At 35.5% G+C, this 27,028-nt stretch overlaps 1 protein-coding gene across 11 annotated transcripts in view; it reads left to right on the forward strand.

The window, feature by feature from the left end:
- Window positions 1-27,028, forward strand: part of KLHL13 (kelch like family member 13) — a 78,156-nt gene that overhangs the window by 44,800 nt on the left and 6,328 nt on the right. For all 11 annotated transcript variants that reach the window (XM_040572141.1, XM_040572137.1, XM_040572144.1 and 8 more), the window contains 4 exons: window positions 12,125-12,266; window positions 15,078-15,210; window positions 15,443-15,639; window positions 22,113-22,908. In XM_040572141.1, coding sequence (XP_040428075.1) covers window positions 12,125-12,266; window positions 15,078-15,210; window positions 15,443-15,639; window positions 22,113-22,908 — 1,268 coding nt within the window. The remainder of the gene's footprint in view (window positions 1-12,124; window positions 12,267-15,077; window positions 15,211-15,442; window positions 15,640-22,112; window positions 22,909-27,028) is intronic.

The raw sequence follows: 27,028 nt of genomic DNA on the forward strand, positions 1-27,028 counted from the left end.
GCAGGTGAGCAGTTTCAGCAAGTGAATTGGAGGAAAGGATGAAGTGAATAATTCCAAATTGGAATTGTGATTTCTTGGAATTGCAAGTATTCATTGATAACCCCATTTTAAAAACAAACAAATTAAAACAAACAATTCGCATAGATTGACGTAAGTAGAAGTTCAGAATTGAAGCTCTACTTCAAAGGGCGAGCAACAGCTCAATTTGGTTATGTATAGCAGTTTCGAGGTGTAATAGAATACACACAATAATTATTGATTGTTCACAATGCCATCAACTAATATCACCTTATACATAAGGAATTTAATGAAGAATTTTCTTATTCATGGTAGCAATGTCATTTATTATTGTTTTTCAAAGCTGTGCATATCTTGCATTGACATGAATGGAAGAAATGTTTGTGGAAAGTCTGGAGATGAAAGTATTGTGGCATACATCTACAAATAAATCAGTAGTAATATTTCAGTAGTACAAAACGGTAAAAAAAAAATTAGTAGAAACAATGATGAGGAGGACCTCTAATCCTATTTCATGTGAACATGTTTTCAGTAAAAAAAAAGTTCAGTTAAGTGTTTAAAAATAAGTAAAATAAAAAAAAATCCGAATGTAGTATCATGTCTGTAAACTTAATGACTTCTATCCTTTTACATTTAATAATGTTTTGATATTTTAAAGTGGAAATTATCTTTTGAATCTATTTTCATAAGTGACTAATTGTAGGACAAATAAACAAATGCATTGTTCCAAATACATAGCTATCAAAGGGTTTGCAACACAGTATATCTATCCTGAGTGATCTGTTTTTGTAATATGTCTGATCGTAGATGCTGTGCAGTAATGGAAATCAGCTACTGTGCAGAAAAGTAGAATAAAATCTTAATACTCTGGAGTAATCAGTGTTGGTTTTAGCTGCTTATGTAGGTTAATGCTTCTGTGTTTTTTCAAGTCTTTAATTTGCTCTGCAATGAGCTCTTCGAATTTATGCTATACGATGATAAGCAGGGAAAGGTGTGTATACATAATTCATCAGAGACCATCTGTATTGGGCAGTTTTCTTTTATGCGACCACCCCATGTGTCTACTGTCTTCATTGGTCATTTTTAGTAAACCCATTTGTTGGGCTCTTGAGCATTAGACAGACCATTCACACCAAAATACCTGTCTTTGGCAAGTTTTCTGTTCTAAACAGTTGTCACTTCCTTGATATTTAAAATTTCAACATGTTGAAAATCAATGTATAGTCACCACAAATATTTTTTTAAACAATTTGTCAATGCGTGCCAGGAGTTGAATAGGGCAGATAGGAAATGGAAAGGGTTTGTTTTGTAAATTGAAGACATTTTGTACATAAACATCTCATTTATGCCTGTTTGTCTTATTTTTTTTCCTTTTTAAACAATAGATATTTCAATAGGTTATTCTAAGTTTGAAATGTGAAATTTCATTGTGGTAATAAACTGGCAAAACAAAAGAAACTTGTCATGAACTTTCCCAGTGTTGCTGATTTTTCTAGACAGACCTTCATAGGTGATTCTATGGCTTATAGGTTCCCAGAATCACCTTGTCCTGACACAGCATAGTGTTGCAATATTGACTATGCTGTGACATATTAAAGCACTTTTATTGAAATATCTTGAGTGTATTGCTCAGCCTATTCTGCCAGAATGTCACATCTGCCAATTTGCCATTTTTTGCCATAATTTAGTTGTAGAAAAACCTTGTTGTGCAATCACTTTATATTTGCTGGCTTTTACAGTGTATGGTAGTGTCTGTTGAAGTTTAGGTGGGGATATTTGCATATTTTCCTAGAGACTACTTGGTGGGTTTTAAAGCAATAGTCACTATTTTACTTGGTAGTAGTAGGAATTGTAGTGTGATAATATGTAGTATAACACTAAAATGGAAATGCATATTCATAATCACTACTAGACAATTTTTTACAGTAATAATAAGACTATTGCAATGTCAGCTGCAGAAATGTTTTTTTCCTGGGATTGACAAGTACCCCATGTGTTATCTGATGTGCATACATTTAAACTCTTTAATAATGTGGGGGAAAAATAATTTACAATTTAAAATGATTAAAATTGCTACAATCTCCCCTGGAGAACGTAGCAAAGGAACACTAAAACAACTGTGAGAAGTGACAAAGCAAGAAGAATGATAGAACAGACCTAGACATCAGAAAGAGCAAGGGTTAATATGCAAAATGTATGTCAGAACCTTGCTTACTCTTTTGCTGGCATTTAAGCACTCAAAATTATCCTTTGTAATGCATTGAGGTAAGGGGCTGGGTGGGGGATGTTACTGTTCTGAGACAGAAAGATCAAGTAGGGAGAGGAGTTGTTGCAGGGATGCAACGAAATACATACTCCAAGTCTTGAGAGTATGGGTACCACCATAAGCATATATGGATTTTAGCCCATTAATTTTGCTTTCGTTCTGAGGAACCGTTCTGCTAATTTAATGATTTATGTGTATACATGAAAACTAAACTTAAAGACATTAGGTAGAACTGTAAGCTCCTAGTGCATGCAAAATGTTTTTACGTGTTTTGTAGTGCACAGGAAGTGTTAAATTGCCTAACTAAAATTAGGACCTGCTTTTTGAACGACTAAGACCAACATGAAGGTCAGAGGACAGGATGTGCAGAGTCAGTCAAGCCTAAAATGTGGAGCCTCTGAGTGACTTGTATTCTACAGTTTCAGACTTCAAGGAAATAAATTAGTTCTGCTTCTTCTGAAAAGCTATAAAGCATGTGTATATGCTTTTCTTTTTGTTTTTAATGGTAGGAATCAATACACTAACACCCACTTTGGCAAAATGTCATTAGAGAACCATTTCTAATTTAGCATCATTAAACAATCTGAGTCTGCAAATTTAAGCTATAAATGGCTAAATGAATGTAAACCCTTTGTCAAATAGATAAATGTGGATGTGATACTAAGGCTCCCAGAGAGACTAAATACAGTTAGGAACAAAAGCTTTATAGCAATGACTGAGCCAAATATTGCTTTGTTTCTGTGGAAAGCATATTTGATTTAACTAGTGGGCTGTAATTATGCAGCAAACAGCTTGAGACCTCTGATAGTTTAGTTGTTTAAGAAAGAATTTTAAGGAGAATATTTTCTGTATACGTGTCTTAGGAACTCATACCTAAACCGTTGATGTTGCTCAGTCCTTTTCTGCTGGCTTTGGTCACAAAGTGTGCTTATGTCAAGTAATATAAAAACATTCAAGTGATGTTAGGAATATCCTTACTTCTGTGTCCCCCTTTCCACCTAGTTTCATTGGCATTTGGGAACAGTAATTTTTGCTTTAATCACCTGAGTGTTTCCAGTATTTCATTTATTTCTGTTTTCATCGTGGGCTTGTGTGCTTGGGCAGAAACTCTTTTGCCAAGGTGATTATCAAGTGTTGAAGTCCAAATGGTACTGACCCTTTTTTCTTAAAAAAAAAAAAAAAAAAAAAAGGAAAGAAAGAAAAAAAGGTTGGGAATGACTTTACTGTATGTACTACTCTCCAGAACTTTGTTTCTAGAATAGCTTAAATAGGTTACCTTGAGCCTGACTGACTACAATGAGGTTCTGTCTGATCCATTCCAGTCGGTTTGCATGTGTTATATTTCCCCTATTGGCTTAGATACCTATGGTGATTGTGCTTGCAAAGCTGTGCAGACTGCTTTGCTTCTGTACTTAATTTCTGCCTTAGACACAGTTTAAAGCTGTGGTGAAAATGCTGAATTGGTACTATAAATAGTAGGTAGTGCACATCTCCCAGTCAGAATTTCCTTTTTCTAAAAATGTAATGCTTTACTTGTTTTTCTCTTTCTGTAGGACTGATTAACTGTTCTCCTTGTTGTAGGCTTGATTTCTTCTGCATATGCATTTCCTACAGTTCTTTCCTTGCAATTGCAGCTCACTTTATCAGGCAGTTACCCCCACAGCTTTTGTTCTTTGTGAAGTGCTAATGTGCAGAAGAGGGCTGCAGCAGCAAGGAGCAATGATCATGGCAGATTTAATCAATTTTCTCTTAATATGAAGCTGGGTCAAGATCAGAGGCTGATCACTGCAATGAGTATCTCATGCTGTAACTGTGTCCAAACAGAAGTTCAAGTTGGCAACCCACCTGACTTTGCTTACTGCCCTGTGGAAAACCTTATACCCTTTTCTGCTGCTGCTGCCTGTGGCTAGAGCAATGTGAAAGTCATGTGCAACTTCTTGTTCGCTTTGCTACATAAAGACTGGCTTTCTGTCCTCATTTTGCAATGCTAAAAGAACAACGTTAGTTTAAAGGAAAGGTGGACAAATGACAAACTGGAACATCATTTTGTTTAATTAAACAGTAAGCTTTATTTTAATACCTTTTCTTCTTGAATGGAGATTTAGAAGAGTTCAATGTCATGTTACCAAACAAATGTTTCCATCTTCCGCTGTTACTGCCCTTGTAATCTATAAACAAGGTCAAGTGTAAAAACTGAGATATTCAAATATAAACATCCCAGGTGAGTAGTACTCCGAACTAGCTGACTTAGCTACTTTTGAAAATGGCAACCACAGTAGTGACAATGCAGTGTTCATTCATTTGAGGTAAAGGCTTGCAAACTTCTGATTGTGGTGGCCCCTTTCAGATGAACAGCATTAAAATGGAATTCTAAGAAATTGCAGTAACCTGGCACGGCCAAAGTGTTTCTAGTTGCATTACCAGCCTCTAGTTATCTATTAAAAATACGGCTTTTAAACAATGACATTGGAAGCTGATAGCATGGGACTTGCAGTCATTTAAAGAGAAAATAATAATAAAATGATTCCTGCTCATAATGCTTTTATGTATGACAGGTCATTTAGGTAGTGCCTTCCAATGCTGTTCCTGTGTTCATCCTAGTTTCAGATGTTTAGCGGCAGCAAAAGGTACAGAATATGACACCAATTGCCCTATGCCAGTCCTTATGTGCCCCCAAAACAGCAACAGAGGTTTGAACGCTTTTTGGTCTGTCAACTGGTCAGGAAAAAGAATAACCAAACCAAAAATACCTTTTGTCTTTATTTTGGCTGAAGTCGTGCATGTATTGCTAAATGTAAACTTGTGTTTCTAATACAAGATTTTGTGATTGTTTTTGTAATAAGAAACCATTAACAAATGATAAAACTGGTTACTGATACCACAAAGGGATGAAGTTAGAAACTCCTGTTAAAAAAAAATAGTAAAAATATGATGTTATTTTAGGAGGGGACAAATGCAAAAAAGTAATGTATTTGCTGATATAAAGGATTTCCTGAAATTGTGTTGGTAGAAGATACAGAACGGAAGAAACGTGAAATACCATGATTGTGTAATTTGTTCATCTATGTTATATTATTTGAATTTCTTAATAGAAACATGATGAACTTTTTTTTTAATGCTGCCAGATCAGTTATGCTTATTGAGTTGCTAGGTGGCCAAGTAATTTGCTGGGGTATTCCTAAATTCATTACTTAGGAACATCTGTTCATGATGGAAAGATAGTAAGATAGGCAATAGTTAAACTGTTTTTTGGCAGACTATGCACACAAAGTAAATAATTACTATAAGTCTAATAATAAATGAAAGTTTCATTGTATTTCATTGAGATTCTCATAAGTTCATTAGCAAAATACATGCACAGATGCAGGCAGGATAGGATAGCCCTGTAATATACCATATTTGTGATAGATAATTGAATAGTAAAGATCTGTATTGTGATAAGAATGTCTTAATATGAAATGGAATTCTTTGTTTTCTGATAAATACCAGAGTACTGGCACATGCCAAGTGTGATTTTTGAAGATGCCATTTACCAGTGACCACAATGCTTGCAGTCATGGTTCATTGGATGGTAATTTGACAGAGAAAATGAGGTTATAATCCTTTCAAAAACAAGCTACTGAGTTTCACCATATTAAGAAAGCACTCTAGCCAATACTGCTCTGGTAAACTTTTGCTAAATTAAGTAAAGATTGTGAATTTTAAATTGGAGAACATGCACTCTAAGATACCTGTAGCTGTAGGCTTATCTTCATACTTTGTTTTCAAAGACTGCACTGTACTTTGCCTGTTTCAAGCAAATTGGTGATTGGTGAAAAATCCCAATAATGTTCATAGTTGCCTTGTTTCTGTCACATCAGAATGAGTTCAATTTCTTCTTAAGAAAACTTCACAAGAATAGTTTTATTTTATTCCTGTTTCTGTGCACTGTAACAAGTGGCAACTCTATGGGAATATTTTAGTCAAAAGTAAAACTTGTCATAGTTTCCACATATTTTTGCTTATTGTAAGTCACTTGGATGACTCTGAACTGTTTTAACAGGTTAATATTTGTGAAGTGCTTTAGAAAGCAATTTGCCTGTTGCCTCTGAATCATGCTGTAACTCAAGCCTGTTCAGAAACATTTGTCAGAATTCGCTGGAAATTTCCAGTACTTGAAGCATATTTTGAAGGAAGGTACAAATTGTGATTACGCTAGAGATGCAGAAAGCTGCCTCTGTCAGCAAACCTTCAGTTAAGGGTTGAGTGAGTGAAGTTCAAATTCTGGGTCTGGCTACAGGCTCTCATGTCCTGTCCTGGTCGCTAGGTTGTTGGCTCTTCTGCTGTATACGTACTTGTGTTTCTTTAGAGGTCAGTTCACACAGTTTTAAGTGGTTCACTGCAAATAATCTTGAGAGATTATATAGAGAATTGGGAGCTGTAACAGATCTCATGTAAATATTTTGATTAGTCTCTATTTTTGAATTGCATATTTAGTATTCTTCAGAGATACTAACCTCTTCGATGTATACACCAGCCTCAGGCCACTTCTCAATGTGCAGGTGCTATCATTGAAACAAAAAAAAACTCAAAGATCCATTGAGATGATTTTCACCTTGCAGACTTATTTTTGTTAATAGAAATTAACTATTTTTGTTGTTGCCCCACTGTTTTGTCCTGTGCTGTGACAAGATTTTATGAATTATATACCTGTCTCACTAGTATTTAAAAACCACTGAATGTGTATCTTTCAAATGAGATAAACATGAAAGAGCACTACTGGGTTTTTCCATTTTGAACTTTTCCCCCACTGTTACAGTGATTAGCCGTGATACTGCAGTATGCTTTTCCTCTGCACTATAAAAAAAGGCAGTGCAGATTCATGTTTGGTAAGACTCTTGAACTGTTGCTGTACTCTTTTCATAGCTCAGCATTTGGTTTAGTCTTCTTTCTAGTTCTGAAATAATTGCTAATTGCACAAACTGTCAAAGAGGGTGTTGAGATGTGTTTTAGTAGATGAACAAGATTAAAAATAACACCTACAGAGAGAATAAATGAAACAGAATCTAGTGGGCAATTATCTAGAGAAACAAAGCTTGTTAGCTTTACTTTTTACCATATAAAATAGTATCTTCCTTCATATTGACAGGAAGCTATGAAATTAGGATATATAATCAATATCCATATAATGCACACTACGCGTATTTCGTTGCTACAAAAATATCACTTGGAATTACTTGGGGGATTAACTTTGAGTCATGAGAAAGCACACTTGGTTACACTAGCTAGGAAAAAAATATTCTGTACTTCAAAGAATAAGCATGAGGTTAGAAAGAAACTTCTGAATGACAGCTTATTCTGTGATAGCAGCTAATTAACCTCCTGTGGCTTTCCCTGAACTGCAGACTACTTTTGAGAGGTTGCAGAAAGTCAGGAAGCTCCTCTGCTTTTCTACTGCAATGGTAATATTCATTCTATTTTAAATTCCAATGTTCCCTTGTTCTTGTTACTTAAAATGGAAAAGCCCATCCAGAGCAATTGTATACTTTGAAAGTGGTGTTAATATCCACGTTTAGAGCCACTTGTGAATTATCAATATATGTTGTAGTTGTAGCTGTCTCCTCCAACTTTTTTTTTAAACCCTGATTAAAAACACTAGCGCTGCACTTCTTCTTTAATGACTTCTATTGATCAGAACAATAGAATTAATCAGACAGCGAATTAGCTTTATCATTTGGTAGTATGCTTTATCATGGTATACTGTACTTACAATAAGGTACCAATCAATATATTTACATTCATTATTATCTAATTAATTATAGTGCATAGCAGACCTATGTTAATGAATATAAATAATGCCTTTGGTTACAGCATCCAAATGTGGCAGATGTACTTACCAGGCTTTTATTGGGAATTCAGATAGACATAAACCATGTTATCCATGTGTTCTGGGTACGAATGGTGGAGTTATTTCTGAAGATGCACTTTACAGGCCACAAAACAGAAGTTGTGTTCTGAATAGTTTGAAATCTCTTTGCAAGGCAGCTTTAAATAAATCTCTTATGATATAGCACTTGTTTTTGTTGTTTCTTTGTGCATTGGTATCAACATAGTATGCAAGAGCTGTTGCGTTTTTACTTGGTCTTACAAAGATGGATTTCTGTTCTTATGTCAAGATAAATGTTAAAACTGGTACAATGCCAATAACAAACACATAATTTCTGGTCACTCTGGGAGCGCTCTTTCTCTCTGTGAATGTCACAAGACTGGGATTCAGGGGATCAGTGCACTGTTGCCAGATTAATTGCTGATTTAAATTGTAACTTTTACTAAAGCAAGATCCCAAATGTCACTTGCTGCATAATGGGGGAGTGCTGGGCATTCCTAAACTGTTAGAGAAACTGTAGTTAAAATGGTGTGTGCTTAAATGTTAAAAAGGGGGGGGGGGGAGGAAGGGAGAGAGGGAACAACCAAACAACAACTACAACAAAAAAACAGCAAAAACAAAACAACAAAACGCAACACAAAACTCCTTGTTTTTATTTGGATAGGAATGAGAGGAAGTTGGAAAAAAAAATTATTCATGGATCTGTTCTGTAGTTTTAGTAACCTTCCACAGAAGAAAACAGACGAAATCAAAAGAATGTTGAGCAGCATACAGCTAGAGTAGATAGTTAATTTGAGTAAAACTGTATATCTTTATGGCAACACGTTTTTCTGTTCAGTTGGACGCTTCGTCAGCTGATGCAAGCATTAAGCCATCAAACATGATGTAGGCCTTGTCATTATTTAGTAAAGAGCAAAAACCAATGTAAGAATAATATAATCTGGGAATAATATACTCTGATTGTCTTTATACTTATATTTATTCACATGGAGTCAATTGCAGCCACATTAATATTTGAGAATAGAACTAATGTTTATATTCTGGTTGATTTTTATAGTGTGGGAGTTTGTTTTTTTAATTTCTAATTAGCATGCGCAAATTCTTGTACCTATAGAATAGCAATTATAGAAGGGAAATTGTGAAAATCTCTTATGCAGAATAGCATTGAGTTGTGAGCTGCTGTGCTTATTGAATGATATAGATATTAGACCCATTATGTACTGAAAATCAGGTGGGGGAAATAACTGTTTACAGCCACACCTTTGGCATGTGGAATACATAGTTCTAAGTATTGCAATTATTGTAAAATATATCATATCCTCTCTATTGGATGTGCACTAGTAACAAGGCATCACATGCTACAGAGGTCCTCTTAGGACAAAGGTGGGAAAATTGAATGTAATTTACCTTCACAGACACATGTAAAATAAACCTTGTGCTCAAAATTAGCAAACACTTCAAGATGTTAGTGCCAGATCCACTACTAGAGAACTGTCAAATAGGCCACATTTTATTCGGCAGTGTGTAGAAGCTGCGTGCTACATGCTCTTTCTAGGATTTACTAGTGTCTTCCTTCTAGAACTTCAGGTGCAAGTTAGTGAATGCCCTAATGGAATGTATTTGGGGCAGGTTGTTTTTCTCATTTTTGCAGTACTTCACCGCAACTTGTGTTAGCAGCCTAGTGTTGTCACGTTCTGGGTGAGGCACATGCACGGATAGCGGTGCTGCGTTACTTCTAGGTTGTTGAACCTGCTGGAAAGGAGTCATGTAACATCAACAGAAATGTTGATGCTCTGTAGTGGCCTATCCAGCAAAATGCTTCCATTGTTACTGCCTTGTTGGAATAAATGAATCATGGCCAAGGTCTATGCCTTGTTTGCAAACCTTATCAAGTATGCTAGTTGTTGGAAGAAGCCTGTGTCAGAAGAAAAAGCCTGTTCCAAACAGGCAAGCAAATGGTTTTACGTGTGTTTTTTCCTTAATGATCTTAACTGATGTGTACATCTTCTGTTTTCTTCTGAGTTTAGAAGAAATCTTTAAAAAGCCCCTTCATGTAATAGCTATCTAATCTGACACTTCTGAAAGGTCTTTCAAGAGCAAATACAGTCATTCATGCTAGTTGAATCTGCAGTTCCTTTCCACCCACACTCATAAGTCTCCCAACATTATCTTATATTTCTTCTCTTTGAAAGATATGTAAAATTTAAAGACAAGATGTCCTTGGAAATTGTTAGACTCTTTCCTTGATGTGATTGTATTCAAACTAAAAAAAACAAAACAAAGTGAACAAAAATATTGTAGGTCATCAGCTAGCAACTGCTTTGCTGCTGTGTTGCATTGTTGTATGCATTTACTGTAAGCAAAGAATTTGGAAAGCACTCATGGTTGAAATCTACCTTGTATTTTAAAAAGAACCACAATTTGTTTTATGAGAGAATTCAGTTTCAAAAATAACTAAATTCTTGCATGCTGCAGTATATCCACATCGGTTAATTTTCTCAGATGTCTGAGTGTTGGATTGCTACCTTAGAAGTCAAAGCTATTTAGATGTACCCTTGTTCCTACAATTTGTTATGTCTGTGTGCATAAAATCTGTTTCAAACCCATGTGCACTGTTGAATGGTGAAATTGTTTTGAATGTTTTCATAGCTGACCTAATGTAACCATGGGTTTGAACAAAGCACGTCGGTGCGATCAGAATAATTCATAAGTTTCAGAAACTGCTCTATATAGGTAATGTACTGAAAGAAGGAGGGGGAAAAAATCATTTTTGAAAAAGAAACCAAGCACTTTTTGAAGAAAAAAACAGTTTTTCAACTGCGTATTCCTATGTTATCCTTACAGTGATCTCAGTTAAAATAGTGAAAAATAAAACAAAATAATTTAAATGCGTTCTTGTTGCTCAGAGTAATTTCTGAAACTGGCTTGGAGGCTAATGTTTTTACCTGCGTGTTTAAAATTTGGAAAACTCTGTATCTGAGATTTGCAGCATTTATTTCAAATTGCCATGGTTATATTTTGAGATTAATAACTAATACCATTGTCTATGGATTAGTGGCTTATGTTTGCAAATTAATTTTGTGTATATATGCATTATACCAGTATTCATGCTAATAGGTAGTACATCAGATCACAGAAATTATGGGAACTAGTAATATTTCTGGAGATGAAATTTATTTACATTTTATAATAATTGCAGGTTAGGGTAGTTAGAATCTCATATGCATATATCTCTTTACGTAAATCTAATTTACATCTCAAGATTAAAGTGGTAGGATAATAATAGTGCTGTAATTCTTTAACAGTTCTACCTAAAATTAGCCCGTTCTACCTGGATTTGGACAGTAATTGCTTGTAATTGCAAAAACACATGCACTGACTTCACACTAACAAATCTTAAAATTATGAAGTGGTTGCTGGCAGTAGCAAAACTCTGGATATCATGTCCTAAAGGAATTATTCTAGTTATATTTCTAAAAGTATCTTAAAGTTACTGTTTGAGACTCAACTAGTTATATTTGCTATTATATCCTGTGTGAGCAAGATAATGCAAGCCATAACAATGAAATCACTGGACTTTAAAATTGCATTTAGTGTTTCAATCTTTTAGCTTTCCTTGGTGATCTAATGCAACAGCTGATTTTGAGAACTTGAGGAGACCCCTCCAAGTATCCTGAAACACTAGAAGCATACATAGAGATAATGTGCAAGTATCTTAATCTGGGGGAGAGGGGCCAGGATTTATTAGCTGCAAGTTAAGTTTTTGAATTTACATGATTTAGGCAGTATAACACTTCACCTTCTTAGATTAGTTGAACGGGACCAAAAAGGGTTGATTCTGTTGCCTACTAGTTTTCTTGACCTATAGCCTCTATGCTATCACTTCTCATCCCAGAAGACTGTGGTTTTAATATACAAGAGCACTTAATAGAAATGGGCTTGGTCGTAAGGTTTCTTTGTTCTCATCTTCTTAGATCTCTGGTGGAAGAGGAGGATCCTCATATGAAAGTATCTCTTGGTAGCAGCGATATGGGCGTCTCTGCCCATCTACAGTCTTCGAAGACAGGGACCACAAGATTTTTCACCAGCAATACTCACAGTTCTGTGGTATTACAGGTAATTGAATACTTTTGTGTCAATATTGATATGTACTGAGAATTTTGGATACTGAAAAGAATACCTGTACTCAAAAAAATTTACCATACTTGTAATTCCTGAGTCTCAAAAATGTTAGTGTGCTGTGCTGGCAATGCCCATGAGCAAGCACAGCTTGTAACTTCTTTTCCTACCAGTTAAAGGTTCATATTTTAGCAACAGCTTGTGGGGAGTAAGAGGGGGAGGCCTTTTTCCTTGGACAGTATCCCTGCCCACTGTCGATTTCTAAGAGGTAATATGGCTTAAACTATCAGGTAACAGTGGTATCAAAAACTCGTTTGAATATAATCATTTTGTGAATATAATCATATAATGGTAAGACAAACACTTGTGCTATCTTCTGTGTGAAAGCAGCCTTAAAGATGTAATGAGGAGAGTTCTTCGTTTTTCATGACCTTAAGATGACAAAGCCCTGCCAAGTTTGGTGTGATGCCTTGTGCTGTGTCTAACAGTGTCCTGGGAATGCTCTTGGAAAGGCTGGCACCTGCAACTTTGGCATAGCAGAAAAGGAGCATGCACACAAGTTACTGCTGGGAAACTTCTTTTCTCTGCTGAATTGCATTCTACTCTATTTTCTTAGTCTTTATAGGTATATGCTACAAACAGGCTTGTTAAGCAGACTGCAGACTGACATTTAGCTAGACAAACAAGATAGATATTATCTGCTATTAAATCAATGCAATTCATGTTCTTGCAGTTAGTATATATTGGAGATAGCCTGTGAATTTATTAATTTTTGTTAGTCACAAATGAATATCCTTTTCTCTCAAGGGCCATAATACTTTCTGCCAATAAATCTAACAGTTTTACTGATCTATTTCTTCAGTCAAGTTAAATCTTCAAAAGTTCTATATTAACAAAAAAAAAAAAGTTAAAAAAAAAAAAACACGTGGTGAAGGTGCTATTGATCTTACAAAAGGGAAGAAAACGAGCTTCATGCAATTGGTTTTGCTCTGAAATCGAGCTAAGAATATATTCATATATAGAAAATGGTATTAACCAAATTCTACGAAACCTTTTTCCTAACATTGGACGTTCTGTTGATTAATGGTTCTGCTTGTCTGAAACGCATGCAGGTTATTGAAGCCAGGCTAACTTCTATATGAAGGAACATTCTGCTTGGAAGATTGTGTGTGTATGATTATCTTAAGCTGCAGTTTAAAAAAAAAAAAAACTGGTTCCCTAGACATAGTCTACTTTTGTGTCTGTGTAGTCACAATCTGTCCAGGAACTGGGTAGACCATCATATGGTAGAACACCTTTCTAACGAATAAAAATGTTGTCCACTCTGAAGCTTTAGGAGTTTAAATGTAAAGTCTCTTTATCTATTCAGTTTTGCTGGTACTTTTACACAGCATACAGAGTTGAGCCTACAGCTTGCATAATTCTTGCTACTTTCCAGTGCAGTCTTTCTCAGGAGTGCGGACTTTTCTGTATGGCATAATTCCTTGGAGAACACTCTTTTAATTTTCAATTTGCTGCCAATTTAAACAGATTGCCTAACTTTTGGGACAGTAATGAGTTGCGAGTTTTTGTTTGTTTTGGTTTTGTTTTATTCCGAGAAGCTAGTGATTATTTTGGTTTAGTTTCTGAAGCTTGGACATCTGTGCATAGGTCCCCTATGCCTGTAAATTTTGGAACAAGTTAAATTGTAAATGTTCTCCATGTCCCTTTAGGTTTTGTAGACGTTCTTTGTCATGCAAGTTTGATATAATAATTACAGCCCATTTACTTAAGATCTGTGGCAGTTGAGTGGAATTCTGTCACGAGTTATGCTCTTTCACTGGTATGAAAGGTTGGCAATAAATATCACATGCTGTGTTTAGCTTCTGGTATCTATTGGAGCTAATAACTCATTTCCTCATTTGCACTGTTCTTTTTTGTCATACAAATATTAATGTTCTTTTTTACATACCTTTGTAATTTTAAAACACCTTAAAGGCTATATATGTTAAATTTTAAATTATGGGAGCTGATGCCATGACTTCTCCACATGTTAAATCTATAAAGGCAATATTTACATTTGTGTTAGTACTGAAAAAATGTCAGATGACATGCCTGGTTGAAGGAAATTTTGTTGGAGCTTCTGTTCTGTAGTGCACAAAGGAAGCAGGTATTCCACGTATCTTCCAGTGTACCCAGTCAATAAATTTTGAGGAAAATCTTATTTGAGGTGTGGCTTCAGATTGTTTCCTTTTTTTTATAATTAAGGTTAGACATTATGAGTAATTCAGAAAAGATCAGCTTATTTCATAATATTGCCACATAGGCTTGGGTAATACATTTCATAACCATGGAACCAGGTGGCAACTTTCCTTTCAAGCCCCAGTATTTTGCGGCCTCTTAATTTGTGTATCATTGACTAGCATGGAACAGAAATGTATCTAGAATGCATTTGTGTCCAGAATGGGTAGGACAAAAAAAAAAACAGCAGTGCCTATCTTTAAGCAATTGCTGGAGTTCATGCTTTCAAAACAAATCCCTTCCTGATAATAAATTTATTTGTTGAGTAAAGCTACTTTTTAAAGCACAGGATACTTCGTATTCTTCAGCCATTTATAGAAAATAATTGTTCTGCTTAAGTTTTCCAATGGATAATTATCATTGAATATATTAGTTATGATTGTAAGAGACAACTTATGCCTTTGACTTTTTTGGAGCTACAGTACATATGTAAGTAACAGTAAATAAGTATGTAGACGAGGAATATGAAACAGATTTCTACACTGCTCTCAAGTCAAATGGATGCTTCGCTTTATGCTCTCCCTGCAGGGTTTTGACCAGCTGCGAGTGGAAGGTTTGCTTTGTGATGTGACGCTTGTTCCAGGAGATGGTGATGAAGTGTTTCCTGTTCACAGAGCAATGATGGCTTCTGCAAGTGATTACTTCAAGGCTATGTTCACAGGTGGTGTTTTTGTTAAAGTAATGCATGTAGCTATCTCTAAATTGTCATTTGGCCACCCAAACACGTGTTCAGAGTTGTGGGAGAATAAGTCCAGGATTGTGAGCTGTAAGAGTCTATCTGCTGTTACATTTGAATTAAACTTTAAAATTGTATTTTAGTTTTGTACAAATTTATGAAATTATTTCAATCCAATCAAAATGATCATATAAACTTACCTATGCGTCTTTCTCAGGAGGAATGAAGGAACAGGACTTAATGTGCATTAAGCTTCATGGTGTGAACAAAATAGGCCTAAAGAAGATCATTGATTTCATTTATACCGCAAAACTTTCCCTTAACATGGACAATCTTCAGGACACTCTGGAAGCTGCTAGCTTTTTGCAGATTTTACCTGTTTTGGACTTCTGTAAAGTGTTTCTTATCTCTGGGGTAAGACTTAATTCTTGTTTCACATTTACAATGATAAAGACTTGTTTATGTTTTTGTGATCAGAACAATGACTATACATAAGTCAAAATTAAGTCTGTCTTGCCATTGTTTGTACTTTGGATTCACAGAATTTTAATTTTGAAATTTTTTCTTCTGACTATTATGTTTAGTGTAAGTTTGATATCAATGTTATACCACATTAAAATTCTTCTAATCCTCAAGTGTGTTGCAGTAATGGCATAGTGATTATAGATCTGATTCATTACTCAATATCTTAGCTCATGCCCTCACATTCTATATCCTGTCATAAGAAAGAGACTTGCTGAGTTAAAGTGGAAAAAAAATGGTAGAGCTGTCCGCTGTTTCCAGAAAATGTATTAACAATCAACCTCTATGTTTTTTTAGAGTGCTCATAATTGTGACTATCACAGAGATCTTCACATCATCATCATTATAAACCAGTGAACTTGGTGTCAGCCCTTTTAGTAATTGCTTTAGAGGACATAGTATACTGTAAAGATGATACAGAAACGTTGGTTATGAGAGACTGGTAGCTACGAGAATGTTATTTCCATATTTCGCTAGAACAAAAAATGGCTTTGAATGCTTACTGGAAAATGTCTTTTCACAGTGACTAAATGAAGCACTTTTGTATGCGGAGAACAGCCTCCAGAGTAGCATCTCTTTCCTCATTCACTATTAATCTTTGTTTAAAAGAAGAATACTTATGGAGCTTGTTGCATGTATGCTTTTATACAGTTAGAACAAATAAAAAGTTCGCCCTGCAAACTAATATACTGTAGTTCCAATGCAGTCTATTTACAGTTCAGTTGCAATACAGTTGTAGTTGCAATAGTCTATTTACAGTTTAGTGTTGCACTGCTAATTTTTATTATAAAGATTAAAATCTCAGGTCATGAGCCCAGTCTGTGGGAAATGCTTTGGTAACAATGGTAACAACCTTTTTTTTTTTTGCTCTTCCTTCCCTTTCTCTTTGAGTACTCATGTCCTCTTTTGTTGTGAGTCTGTGCTTTAGAGAAGCTCCATTCAAGTTGAATGTTAGAACACTTCTGCAGTTTTCTCTGTATTAAAATATTAAAAAACAAACTTATTTTTGTTTCTGCAAAAGCAAGATAGCTGTTAAAGATTCAGCTTCTGAAGTGGTAACCTGGCTTCTCATGCAAGCTTTTTCTAGGGTTCTGTCTCCATGGGCAGGAAAGGAAATGCAAGGAAAAGATGTGATGTGAAAATATTCCCTTCGTTTATCTAGATTTAACCTCTTGTTAAAAGCAGTGGATTTATGATTTATTTAATCTTGTATGCTACCCATAGCTCACATATGCATTTGATCAGCTTAGTATATTTTTGTAGGTTTTATTTCCACATTTGTTTTACAACTTAAATCTCAGATATCAAAGTTTTTGGGGTCTCATAACATGACTGCACTCATTCTGCCATTACAGTCAGTGGACCTAGTGTGTGCATTGTGCTCACTCAATTATATTCACTTTATTTCCATAGTTAAAACAGCACAAACTCAAAATATGGGTCCAGTTTTCTGTATCCTATCTTAAACACAGGATAGAAGCATTGCCAATGTAGGATGCTTCCTTTCTTAGTTTCTGCCCTTTCCAAAGTGAGGCAGTCTGACTCTCTAGGGTTTATGCTTCAATAAACACCGAGTTGAAGTAAGGGCTTGGTGTTCTTCTGAATCACTGATTTGGAGCAACCACCCTTTGGGAGCTGTGCCAAAAGAATTTTTGACTTTCAGGGCTTGTTCCCTGGTCTGATTTATCTTGGTTTTGCCTTGTTCCGTGGCCCTTTCCCCTTTCTGGGTAAGGCCACTGTTTGTTGAGTTTACTTTCTTAGGGAAAGAGCTTCTTTCATCTTAAGTTACATTATTCAGAAGAATTTTTTTTGATCATTTGAGATGCTTTTTCTTTTTTGAAAGTTCCTTCAGTTACGATGTTGACTCAGTCACGGGTTTGGTTCAGGAAATAAACATCCTGTTTGTATTTTGAATGGAGTAAGTCTTGGAATCAGGAAGATTGTATTCATTTTATTGATTCTCTTTTCTTAAATACTTTTATTTATACTGATGTCTAAGGGGACTTAAGTTCTTTCAAACCAGTGTAAATTTTTCTATATCTATGCCTCAAGTACTATCTTAAATGAGTTAAAGTTTGAGATGATGTACCGTAGGGCTCCTCACATGTTTCCTGATTTGTTTGCATAAACATTTGTTTCTGATAACTGTGGTCTATGTACATTGTAATGTGTGTGTTTAGAGATTAAACATGTCAAAAATATTTGGCCTTTCTTGAAACTGGTGTAAATCAGCCTGTGTACAGGAATACCTATTTGATCAGATAAGGGAGAAAAACGGTGCACAGAAATTAAATGCAGAAATCTGATTCACTGTATAACTGTAAAGAAAGTACAAAACAAAGTCTGTACTGTTACGCGAGGAAGTCGAGAATGTTAACTACCCTAAAATTTTTTTTGAACTAATTTACTTTGAATTTGAACACAGGAGTTTCAAAAAGATTGAAAATAAATTTCTTATCTGTTCCTTTCTATATAGCTGCATAAGTAAATTTTATTTCTTCTCTAATTCTGTCCTTTACGTTTTTGCAGAAACTAGAGAATCCTCAGATATTGAGGTCTCGGTATTTGGAAGTCTGTCTTGGTTAATTGAGAATGGGAGCAAGATGGTTTCAGTTTTGCAGGAGAGTGGGGTCTAACTCTGGGGCTGGTGCTCTCAGCTGCTATAGAAATCCACATTTTCTAAAGTAGGAGTTTGATCAACACTGTTTTCTGAGCTGGTCAAATGTCTACACTTACTTCTGGACTTCTGTATATGGGAGCCCACAAAACAAATGGGTATTTCAGGGGAGTGTAAGTTTGTTTAAGATTAAACTCTTTGAAATGCCACATTAAATGCTTCATAGTCTGACAGTCATTGAAACGAAAGAAAGTTAGATGCCTGAATATTTTGTGATAATGGGCTTGGGATTTTGATGTTCTGTGCAAGATCACCCGAGTTATTCTCCAGGGTGTTTGTACTCGCTATGGTTTTGCTCTGTATCCAGTTTTGTAGTATTTTATAGTCAACTAAGTTTTTAACAGAGCTTGAAGTGATTGTTTCAAAATTTCAAAGAATTAATTCAACTGCTTTCTAAGGGAATTACTTTTGCATTTTTTTTTTCTGGCTGTAGTAATATAGTTGTGTTCAGCACTTTGAAAAGCTTTTTATTTTCTGGAATTTTTACTTCTGCTTTGTAATAAGTAATTGCAATGAGTAATGTGAATGAGCAGCAGCTCTGCACAGTAGTCAATGCTCAAGTTAAATAAGACTTATCTAAAATTTTTAACTTCTTAGGTTGTTGCTTAGGCATTTGTCCCATATGGCTTTTAGCTGTTTTGCATGAATATCTTCACTAGTTACTGGATTCGTTGTACAAAGTTATGTATTTGTCTGATATTTCCATTCCTCCCATTCACTTCAGTAGGATTTCCAGAAGTAGCAGTTCCTTCTGTTTGTTGATGAGCTCCTGATTGACTGACTTCCATACAGAACAGTTTCCACACCTCTCACAAGTACCATAACATAAGTCAAACGTTTTGGAGAATAATTTGTTAACTTGTTTAAACAAAAATAGTTTAAATACCATTATAGTAACTTAACCCTGTCTAATTTTGAATATTTAAGTGGAAGGGACTATAGTATTTCATTCTGTTGAAGGGTGGGTTTTTTTTGGCTCAGGATTTCAGAATCTCTAGTGTATATTTTTTGACAACTTTTTTTGGCAACATAATTTAGCATGATGCATTGTCTTAGACCACAGTGATATTGATAATAGCACTTTTGGTGAGGGAAGTAAACTTTAAGAAAATATTTAGTATGGTACCCTGTTTTGAGGTGAGTGGTAGAATTATTTGTTAGTAAGTCGAAAGGGGCATGATTTCATGAGCCTGATGGGTAGTACATGTGATTGTAATGATAGTAATAATAATAAAATAATCTGAGTACAGTGCAATCCCATTAGGTTAATTAAAACGTTATAGGGAAATTCTATGAGAAGTCGGAGGGCACTAGAAACTGCTGATGTGATGTTCATCTGTCACTAACGATGAGAAATTTGACACATTCCTGAAGTGCAGACATTCCAGAAATATATTCAATTGGATAGTTTTACAATATAACTTAATTATGCTAATACATCAACTGGATGCAAGCACTGGGAGAAGCCCAGAATAGCCTTTTGTGCTGGGCACCTGATAATTGGCATGCGTTCCACAATATATGTAAATAGTTCGTTGCAACTTGAATCCAAGTACCAATGGTATGTAATCTGTACCTTTTTTGCTTGATCTTTTGATTTCAAGCATGCCTTTTCTATATGCAATAATACATTTCTCCTTATCTTGACATGGAGAAAATGCTGCATCTCTATAATTGGATACCGGTAGATGTATTCAAAAGTAAGTTTTTAAATGGCATAACTTTATAGCGAGAGTTACAAGTTCCATTATAGTATGTCATCTGTTTGCTATGGGGTGATTTTTTCATTCCTTTATCTTTATTATTCAGCTTGAGAGAAATTTTAGAAGAATTTACAGTTTCACTTCCTTAATTTACAGTACTGTTACTTCTAGTATTCACTTAATATAAGTTACAACGCCTAAAAGGAAATACACAGAAATGAGTTTGATACTGTCTCTTAAAAACAGTTGGAAGAGGGACCAAAATGTTTCTTGAGCATCAGAGAATGTTTTACAAGCATTGCTAGCTGATATGATTATATTTTAGTGTAAATAATGTGGTCTGTTTTCTAATATAAAAATAATTTCTGTGTAAGTATGGTATAGATATTTCATAATAAAGATCCTGTCAATCTGCCACTCTTATAGACAGGACTTGATTATGTGATCAGTGTTCATAAAAATGAAGAATCAGATATGGAGCCTTTGATTTTTAGGAAGGTGATTAAAGACTTGTGAATGAAGGATTTTGTTGACTGCAGATCTTAATTCTAGGAAAAATGAGATCAGTTCCTAGTGAATAAAAAAATCTGCTATTCCCATACTCACTAGCTTTTGGAATTGCCCATTATTGAAGGGCAATGTGATCAGACTGTGAAGTTATACAGTACTTTGTCATGGCCAGAACACTGTTTGAATGTTTCTGTATTCTTAGGCTGTGGTCAGGTCATAGTTCTCAATCTTACATGTGTGTGTATATATATACATATACATGCACACATGAAAATAATTCAAAGATGTGGGAGCTTAAATTCTTTTGGCATTAAAAATAGGAGAATCACAAAAAAAGTTGTGGAGATTGTCAGCATTGGGTAGGACTGACATGCTGTTGGCTTGATCTGTAAGGAGACTTTAAAGCATGTGTAAACAAAGCTTGGGCTAGTATATTGAATGCAAAAAAGCTGCAATTCTCAACGTGAAGAGTCTGAAAATTGACTTGCTGTGCATACATACCATAGAGCCTGCAGAAGTGAAATGACTGGGTTCACTGAAGTCCCACTTAAGTTATGTCCCGTCCCTCCCATTTGTCTTTCTCCCCTGGCCTTGGATGCTGAGTGGCCCTAGAAATGTAAGGAGTCTAAGATGTAATAAGGGTAGATGCAGCAGCACTGTAGAAGGTATGGTTACCAACATATGGTCACTCAAGTATTGAATTGGTATGATCCATACTGATAAAGAATCTCATGTGCGGTGTATTTTTAAGGGAAATCCTAATATGTTCGTTATCTTAAATTGCTAGCTTTGTTATTTTTGACTATGCCATGTATGTAATTTTGAACATATTCTGTAAGAGTACTATCTTAGTTTACCAAAGATGCACAAATGCAATTTTATTCATTTCTAAGGAATAAGTTGTCCAAAATATGTAGCATTGGAGAGGTAGCTGTGTCATTTGCGTTGGCTGCCTTATAGAATCGTAGAACAGCACAGGTTGGAAGGGACCTGCAAAGATAACCAGGTCCAACCTTCCTTTGGAAAAGAGGTTATGATAATAAAAGTTTTAATAATGTTGGAAATGTCTAATGAAAAGCCCTACTTTTTCATCATTCTATGTAACCTTGAGCTAATCACCTTTCCTTTAACTGTATTTTCCATGTTTCTTTCTTACAAAGACATTTGTGGAATATTTCAAAGTCAGAGTGCTTTATATTTGCTATGTATCATCATTGTGTAATGTATCTGACATAGTATATGCCATCTGCTTGTTACTTGTCTCATTTCTTTGTTCAAAATAAGGAATAACTTGGCTCTCCCCTTGCAGTCATGAATATATACATCACATTGAATATTTATTTGCTCATATGTAAACCACCTTGAGCATGTCAAGTGTTGAAAATGTTGCTGCTTCTATAGTATTCATTAAATTCTACATTATCATTTAGAAACCAAATTAAGTGTTTTGATCCCTCTTTCCGTTTACTTAATAGGTTTCATTGGAAAACTGTGTTGAGGTTGGGCGAATTGCCAACACATACAATCTCACAGAAGTGGATAAATATGTTAATAATTTCATCCTGAAGAACTTCCCTGCATTATTAAGTACTGGTGAATTTGTGAAACTCCCCTTTGAACGTCTTGCCTTTGTGCTTTCAAGTAATAGCCTTAAGCACTGCACTGAACTTGAACTCTTCAAGGCGGCTTGTCGCTGGCTGCGGTATGAGGAGCCTCGGATGGAGTATGCTGCAAAGCTAATGAAGAACATCAGATTTCCCTTGATGACGCCCCAGGATCTTATTAATTATGTTCAAACAGTGGACTTCATGAGAACTGACAATACCTGTGTAAACTTGCTTTTGGAAGCCAGCAATTACCAAATGATGCCATACATGCAACCGGTTATGCAGTCAGAGAGAACTGCCATTCGATCAGACAGTACTCACTTGGTAACGTTGGGGGGAGTGCTGAGGCAGCAACTGGTTGTGAGCAAAGAATTACGGATGTATGATGAAAAGGCCCATGAATGGAAATCGCTAGCTCCCATGGATGCACCAAGGTACCAGCATGGCATTGCTGTGATTGGAAACTTTCTTTATGTAGTTGGTGGCCAGAGCAATTACGACACAAAAGGAAAGACAGCAGTTGATACGGTCTTCAGATTTGATCCTCGCTATAACAAGTGGATGCAAGTCGCATCATTAAATGAGAAGCGTACCTTCTTCCACCTAAGTGCCCTCAAAGGACATTTGTATGCAGTTGGTGGTCGAAATGCAGCGGGCGAGCTAGGTAAGCATTTGTCTTGAAGTATGACTTCTTGCCTTTCTTCTTAGGCCTTGAAATGCTGTACTGCCCTTTGAATGGGTGGAGAGAAAACAAATTGAATTTGTTGCCATTCAGCTTCTTTCTGGAAATCCCGAAAATGCTTAGAGAAATTTGTCTGGATAGCATTAGCAATTCATTTTAGAAGGGCTTCCACAAAAAAAAAAATCAAAATACATATCTTATGTACCAATGCAAAAATATCCAGTCTCTTCAACTTTGTCATCAGTGTGTCTACATGTGTAACTGTGTGTATATATATGTGTGTGTATATACACAGCCATGTTGTAACAAATATATATATAATTAAGCTGGGAAACCAAAACCACTCTTTCCTCTCTTACGGGAGTGATAGCCTTTTAAATGAAAGACTATTACAGGAAGTTTGCATTTTGTAAGATGCAAACTTTCTGGAACAGTCATTTTTAAATTTTAGTTACCTTTTTTAAAAGGTGAGCTAATGAGATTTAGATGTCCTGACATTCTGTGATTTTTAGCTACTAAAAATACTGTATTTTGCCTATGGCCTTATGAGGTAATGTACCCTTAATATAAATGACTTGATACCTCCTTCCCCCCCCCCCTTTGCCAAATGATTATTCGTTTTATTCACCTCTGCCTCCATTGCTACCGCACACAATAATCAGGGAAATAAAGATGGTTGAAAACAAAGAAAAGAAATGTGGTATCTTTTAATTTGAGAAAACTCTCTAGAGGATGGTCCATGTTGGTCCATGTGTTTTCCAAAGTTGATAGTATTTGCAGCCAAATCAACTGTTAATTTGTCTAAGTGCTTTGAAATTGAAATGTGATTGTGTGTGGCATTTTAGCATGCTAAAATATCTAGTACAGAAGTAACTTTTCATTATTTTGTTTGCTGCTTTCATCCCAATACTCAGCTGTGTCTTGTCATTTCTTTGTGGTGGTTTCTCGTGCTGCAAAGATTTGCTTTTTACAAATACAGTGATATCCTTAAGTGCAACTGAGAAATGTTTACTTGAAACAATACTTAATCTAATTTGTGCGGCAGCAGCTTAATTTTTTAATTAATGCATCTCAGCTTTTCAGATAAACACTTTCATGATCATATTGCAAAATTTCTTAAGAAATATGCTGTATTCTGCTAGTACTACACAGAGGTGGGCTAGTGTTGTTCGCAGTTTAAAATCTGTTTGATGAAATTAGACCTTAAAAAATGTTTCTGGTTTCAGAAAACATTGGAAACTGTTTTGCAAATTTCTTTAGCCGTTTTCTGATGTAAATACAGAGGTTTTCATAGGTTTTCTTGCATGTCACTTTGCATACCTGAAAATAATTCTAAAAGGTGAAACTAATATGTATTTGTTATCTTGAGTGTCAGAAAACCTGACCTTTGTTGAGCTGTTTTCTACTGATGTGAATTAATAGCAGATGATCAGATTAACCTTCTGTATTGTACCAAAATTGTACCAATTAAGTAGAATAGGGTTATAAGAATGCCAGTGAAAAAGTTGCTTGGTTGTTACCAAGCCAGTGCAACCTGCATATAAAGCAGGCTTTAAGTGCAGTGTTTTTCTTAGATCAAGCAATATCATTCTGCTGACCTCAACTCTCCTGCAACTTTAATTAAAATACGAAATTTATCACCTAAGATTCTTCTGTAAAGATATCATTAAAATGCTGCAGCGATTTCCACATAGGCCTGGAAAATCTCATTGGATCACTCTGTGGGAAGAGCAGCACTCTATGAATGTTAACTGTTGTAGCTGTCTCATGCTTTGATTTGGGTCTTGTTTCTTTTCTTTTTAATTGTGAGGCAAGTCACTTTTCATTTTCATGTTTCTTTCATAAACCTTGACAGCTGAAAGATGAAATCCAGCTTTAACTTCCCACTTTCTTCAGATGAGGAAAACTCCAAGCTTTTCATACCAGAGAAGGTCAGGTGTGTTGGACAGGTATTAAAGAACTTGCCCTTGAGTTCAAACTAATTTCAGTCTGTTGTAAGAGAGGGAAAAATTACAAAAACCTGAATTCAGCTTTACAGAAGATCAGCTCTTATGGAAAAGTGTCAAAGGATTCAAGTTACTAAAATGATTTTTATTTTTTTCCTCCTGGTGAAGTACTGGAATAAAAATTATTTTTTTGAGGTTCTTTATCAAGTATTCCCAAAACAGTTTTCAAATGTTTAATCTTCTGAGAACTTTATAAATATTGCTTTCTAAACTCAGTATGTGCTTTAGCAGTAATAAACTGCTACTGTTTAACAATGCATGACACTTCAAGAAAAATTTGGTTCGTTGGTAAGGACAAGTAAACTGACAGTATGTGGTGCCTGCAATGAAGTATGGGAAATGTATCTGAAATATACCGAATTCTGGAATTATAATTCAGACTTCCAAGTATGCACCAGTTCTAGGATGATTTTGCGTAATTCTGGTTTGTTCTTTTTTTTTTTTAAATGTCACAGCAGGCACCTGCCAAAGGTATTACTAGAAGGCAAAGAGAACAGCACTCCAAGACCAGCTTGGAGAAACCAGGTTTGCATAAAAATAAAAGACTTATTGGAAAAGGAGACAAAGGAAAAAACACATGTGGTTCACAGAGATATTCAAGAAGCAGTGTCATAGACAATTTCCAGTTGTGCAGAGCACAGGATACTGTTTTCCCATCTTAAAAAAGTAAATTTTTATCCTTTCTCAAGGAGCTTAGTTATGGTGCCTGATGCTGGCAGAAGCTGTGCCTTTCATTATTAGGAAACTTACGCAGTTAGGTACTTTACTGATGTTTCAGGCTCTGCTGTTGTTTTACTTGTTATACTTCACTTTACTCTTTACTTGAGATTTTCTATGTGGGATTTCCCTAAGCCCTTTTGAGTATGTTGGGCTGTCATTGGTACTGCCTTCACAGCTGCAGTAAAAGCAGAAGATGATTCGTAGCTTAGGGAAGAACAGCTGTGTGCTCTCTTGACTTCTGGTCCAACAACTGGAAAGGCACTTAGTTTCCAGGTGGCCTCTGTCATAGAATCATAAAAATAGCTCGAGTTAGAAAACTTTAAAGATCATCTGGTTCCAAATCCCTTGCTATGGGCAGGGATGTCACCCAGTAGATCAGTGCCCAAGGCCCCCATGATGATGATGTATAACTCTCAAATCAAGCAATTCTTTGACTATGTTTAAAAGAAAACAAAACACAAAACAAAAACAACCCACTTCTTGTTCATATTCTAAATGTTGGGTAAGAAGAAAAATGTTATTACCCTGTTAGGCTCTCTATTGCCTGTGTAGTACTGTAAATGTCAAAGTGTGAGCTAAAGGACCCTTGTATATAAGCTGAAGTGACTCCTCACTGTGCTAGGGGCAAAATTACTCAGGGCTTTGTTTAATTTAACCAAGTAAGATTTGAGTTCTTTAGAAGCATGTTGTGTTGTAGAAAATAAAATAAAATGAAAATCCTAAGTTTCTGGACATCACACACAGTTGCTAAGTGCTGCTGTAATAAACCTCAAGACACATTAGAAGCTACTGACAGAGAAATGGGAAATATGTATATACTCCTCAAATAGCATCACAGATGGCACTATAAAATGAGTGCAGACTGAGCACCTCATGGGACTGCCAAAGCTTTGTGTCCTTTTGAGATTGCTTAATTCTATTAAAATGTGGCCTGCCTGTCTTTCCTTTATTATTGGTAACAAACAGAAGTTCCCCTGTTAAAACATAGGTAAAAACTGATTTGAATAATTCATGCTTTTGAGAAATGAATTAATCGGTCTCATCCTATATAAAATATATACTTAGGTTCAATAAAATAGTTCTTTTGAGTGTTTTGTGAACTGTACTCAGTCTAAGGATGATATACAGAACATTCTGATGTCTGTTAAAATGATGGGCACCTTTAAGTAATAACTGGAATTTTAAATATTTTCTTCTTTCAGTGTAGTGGGAGATCTTGTTAAAGGAGAGAAATGGAATGACCTAGCAGGGAAACAACTATGTACATAACCCAAAAAGAACGGTAGGGTTTTTTCAGCTCAGAAGTGATCAGCTTTATTTTAGAGCACACTAAGTACAAGATCTGAGTTTGGATGGTTTGTCTGAAATACTGTCAA

The sequence above is a fragment of the Cygnus olor genome, chromosome 13 (assembly GCF_009769625.2).
Source record: "Cygnus olor isolate bCygOlo1 chromosome 13, bCygOlo1.pri.v2, whole genome shotgun sequence".
NCBI classification, from domain to species: domain Eukaryota; kingdom Metazoa; phylum Chordata; class Aves; order Anseriformes; family Anatidae; genus Cygnus; species Cygnus olor.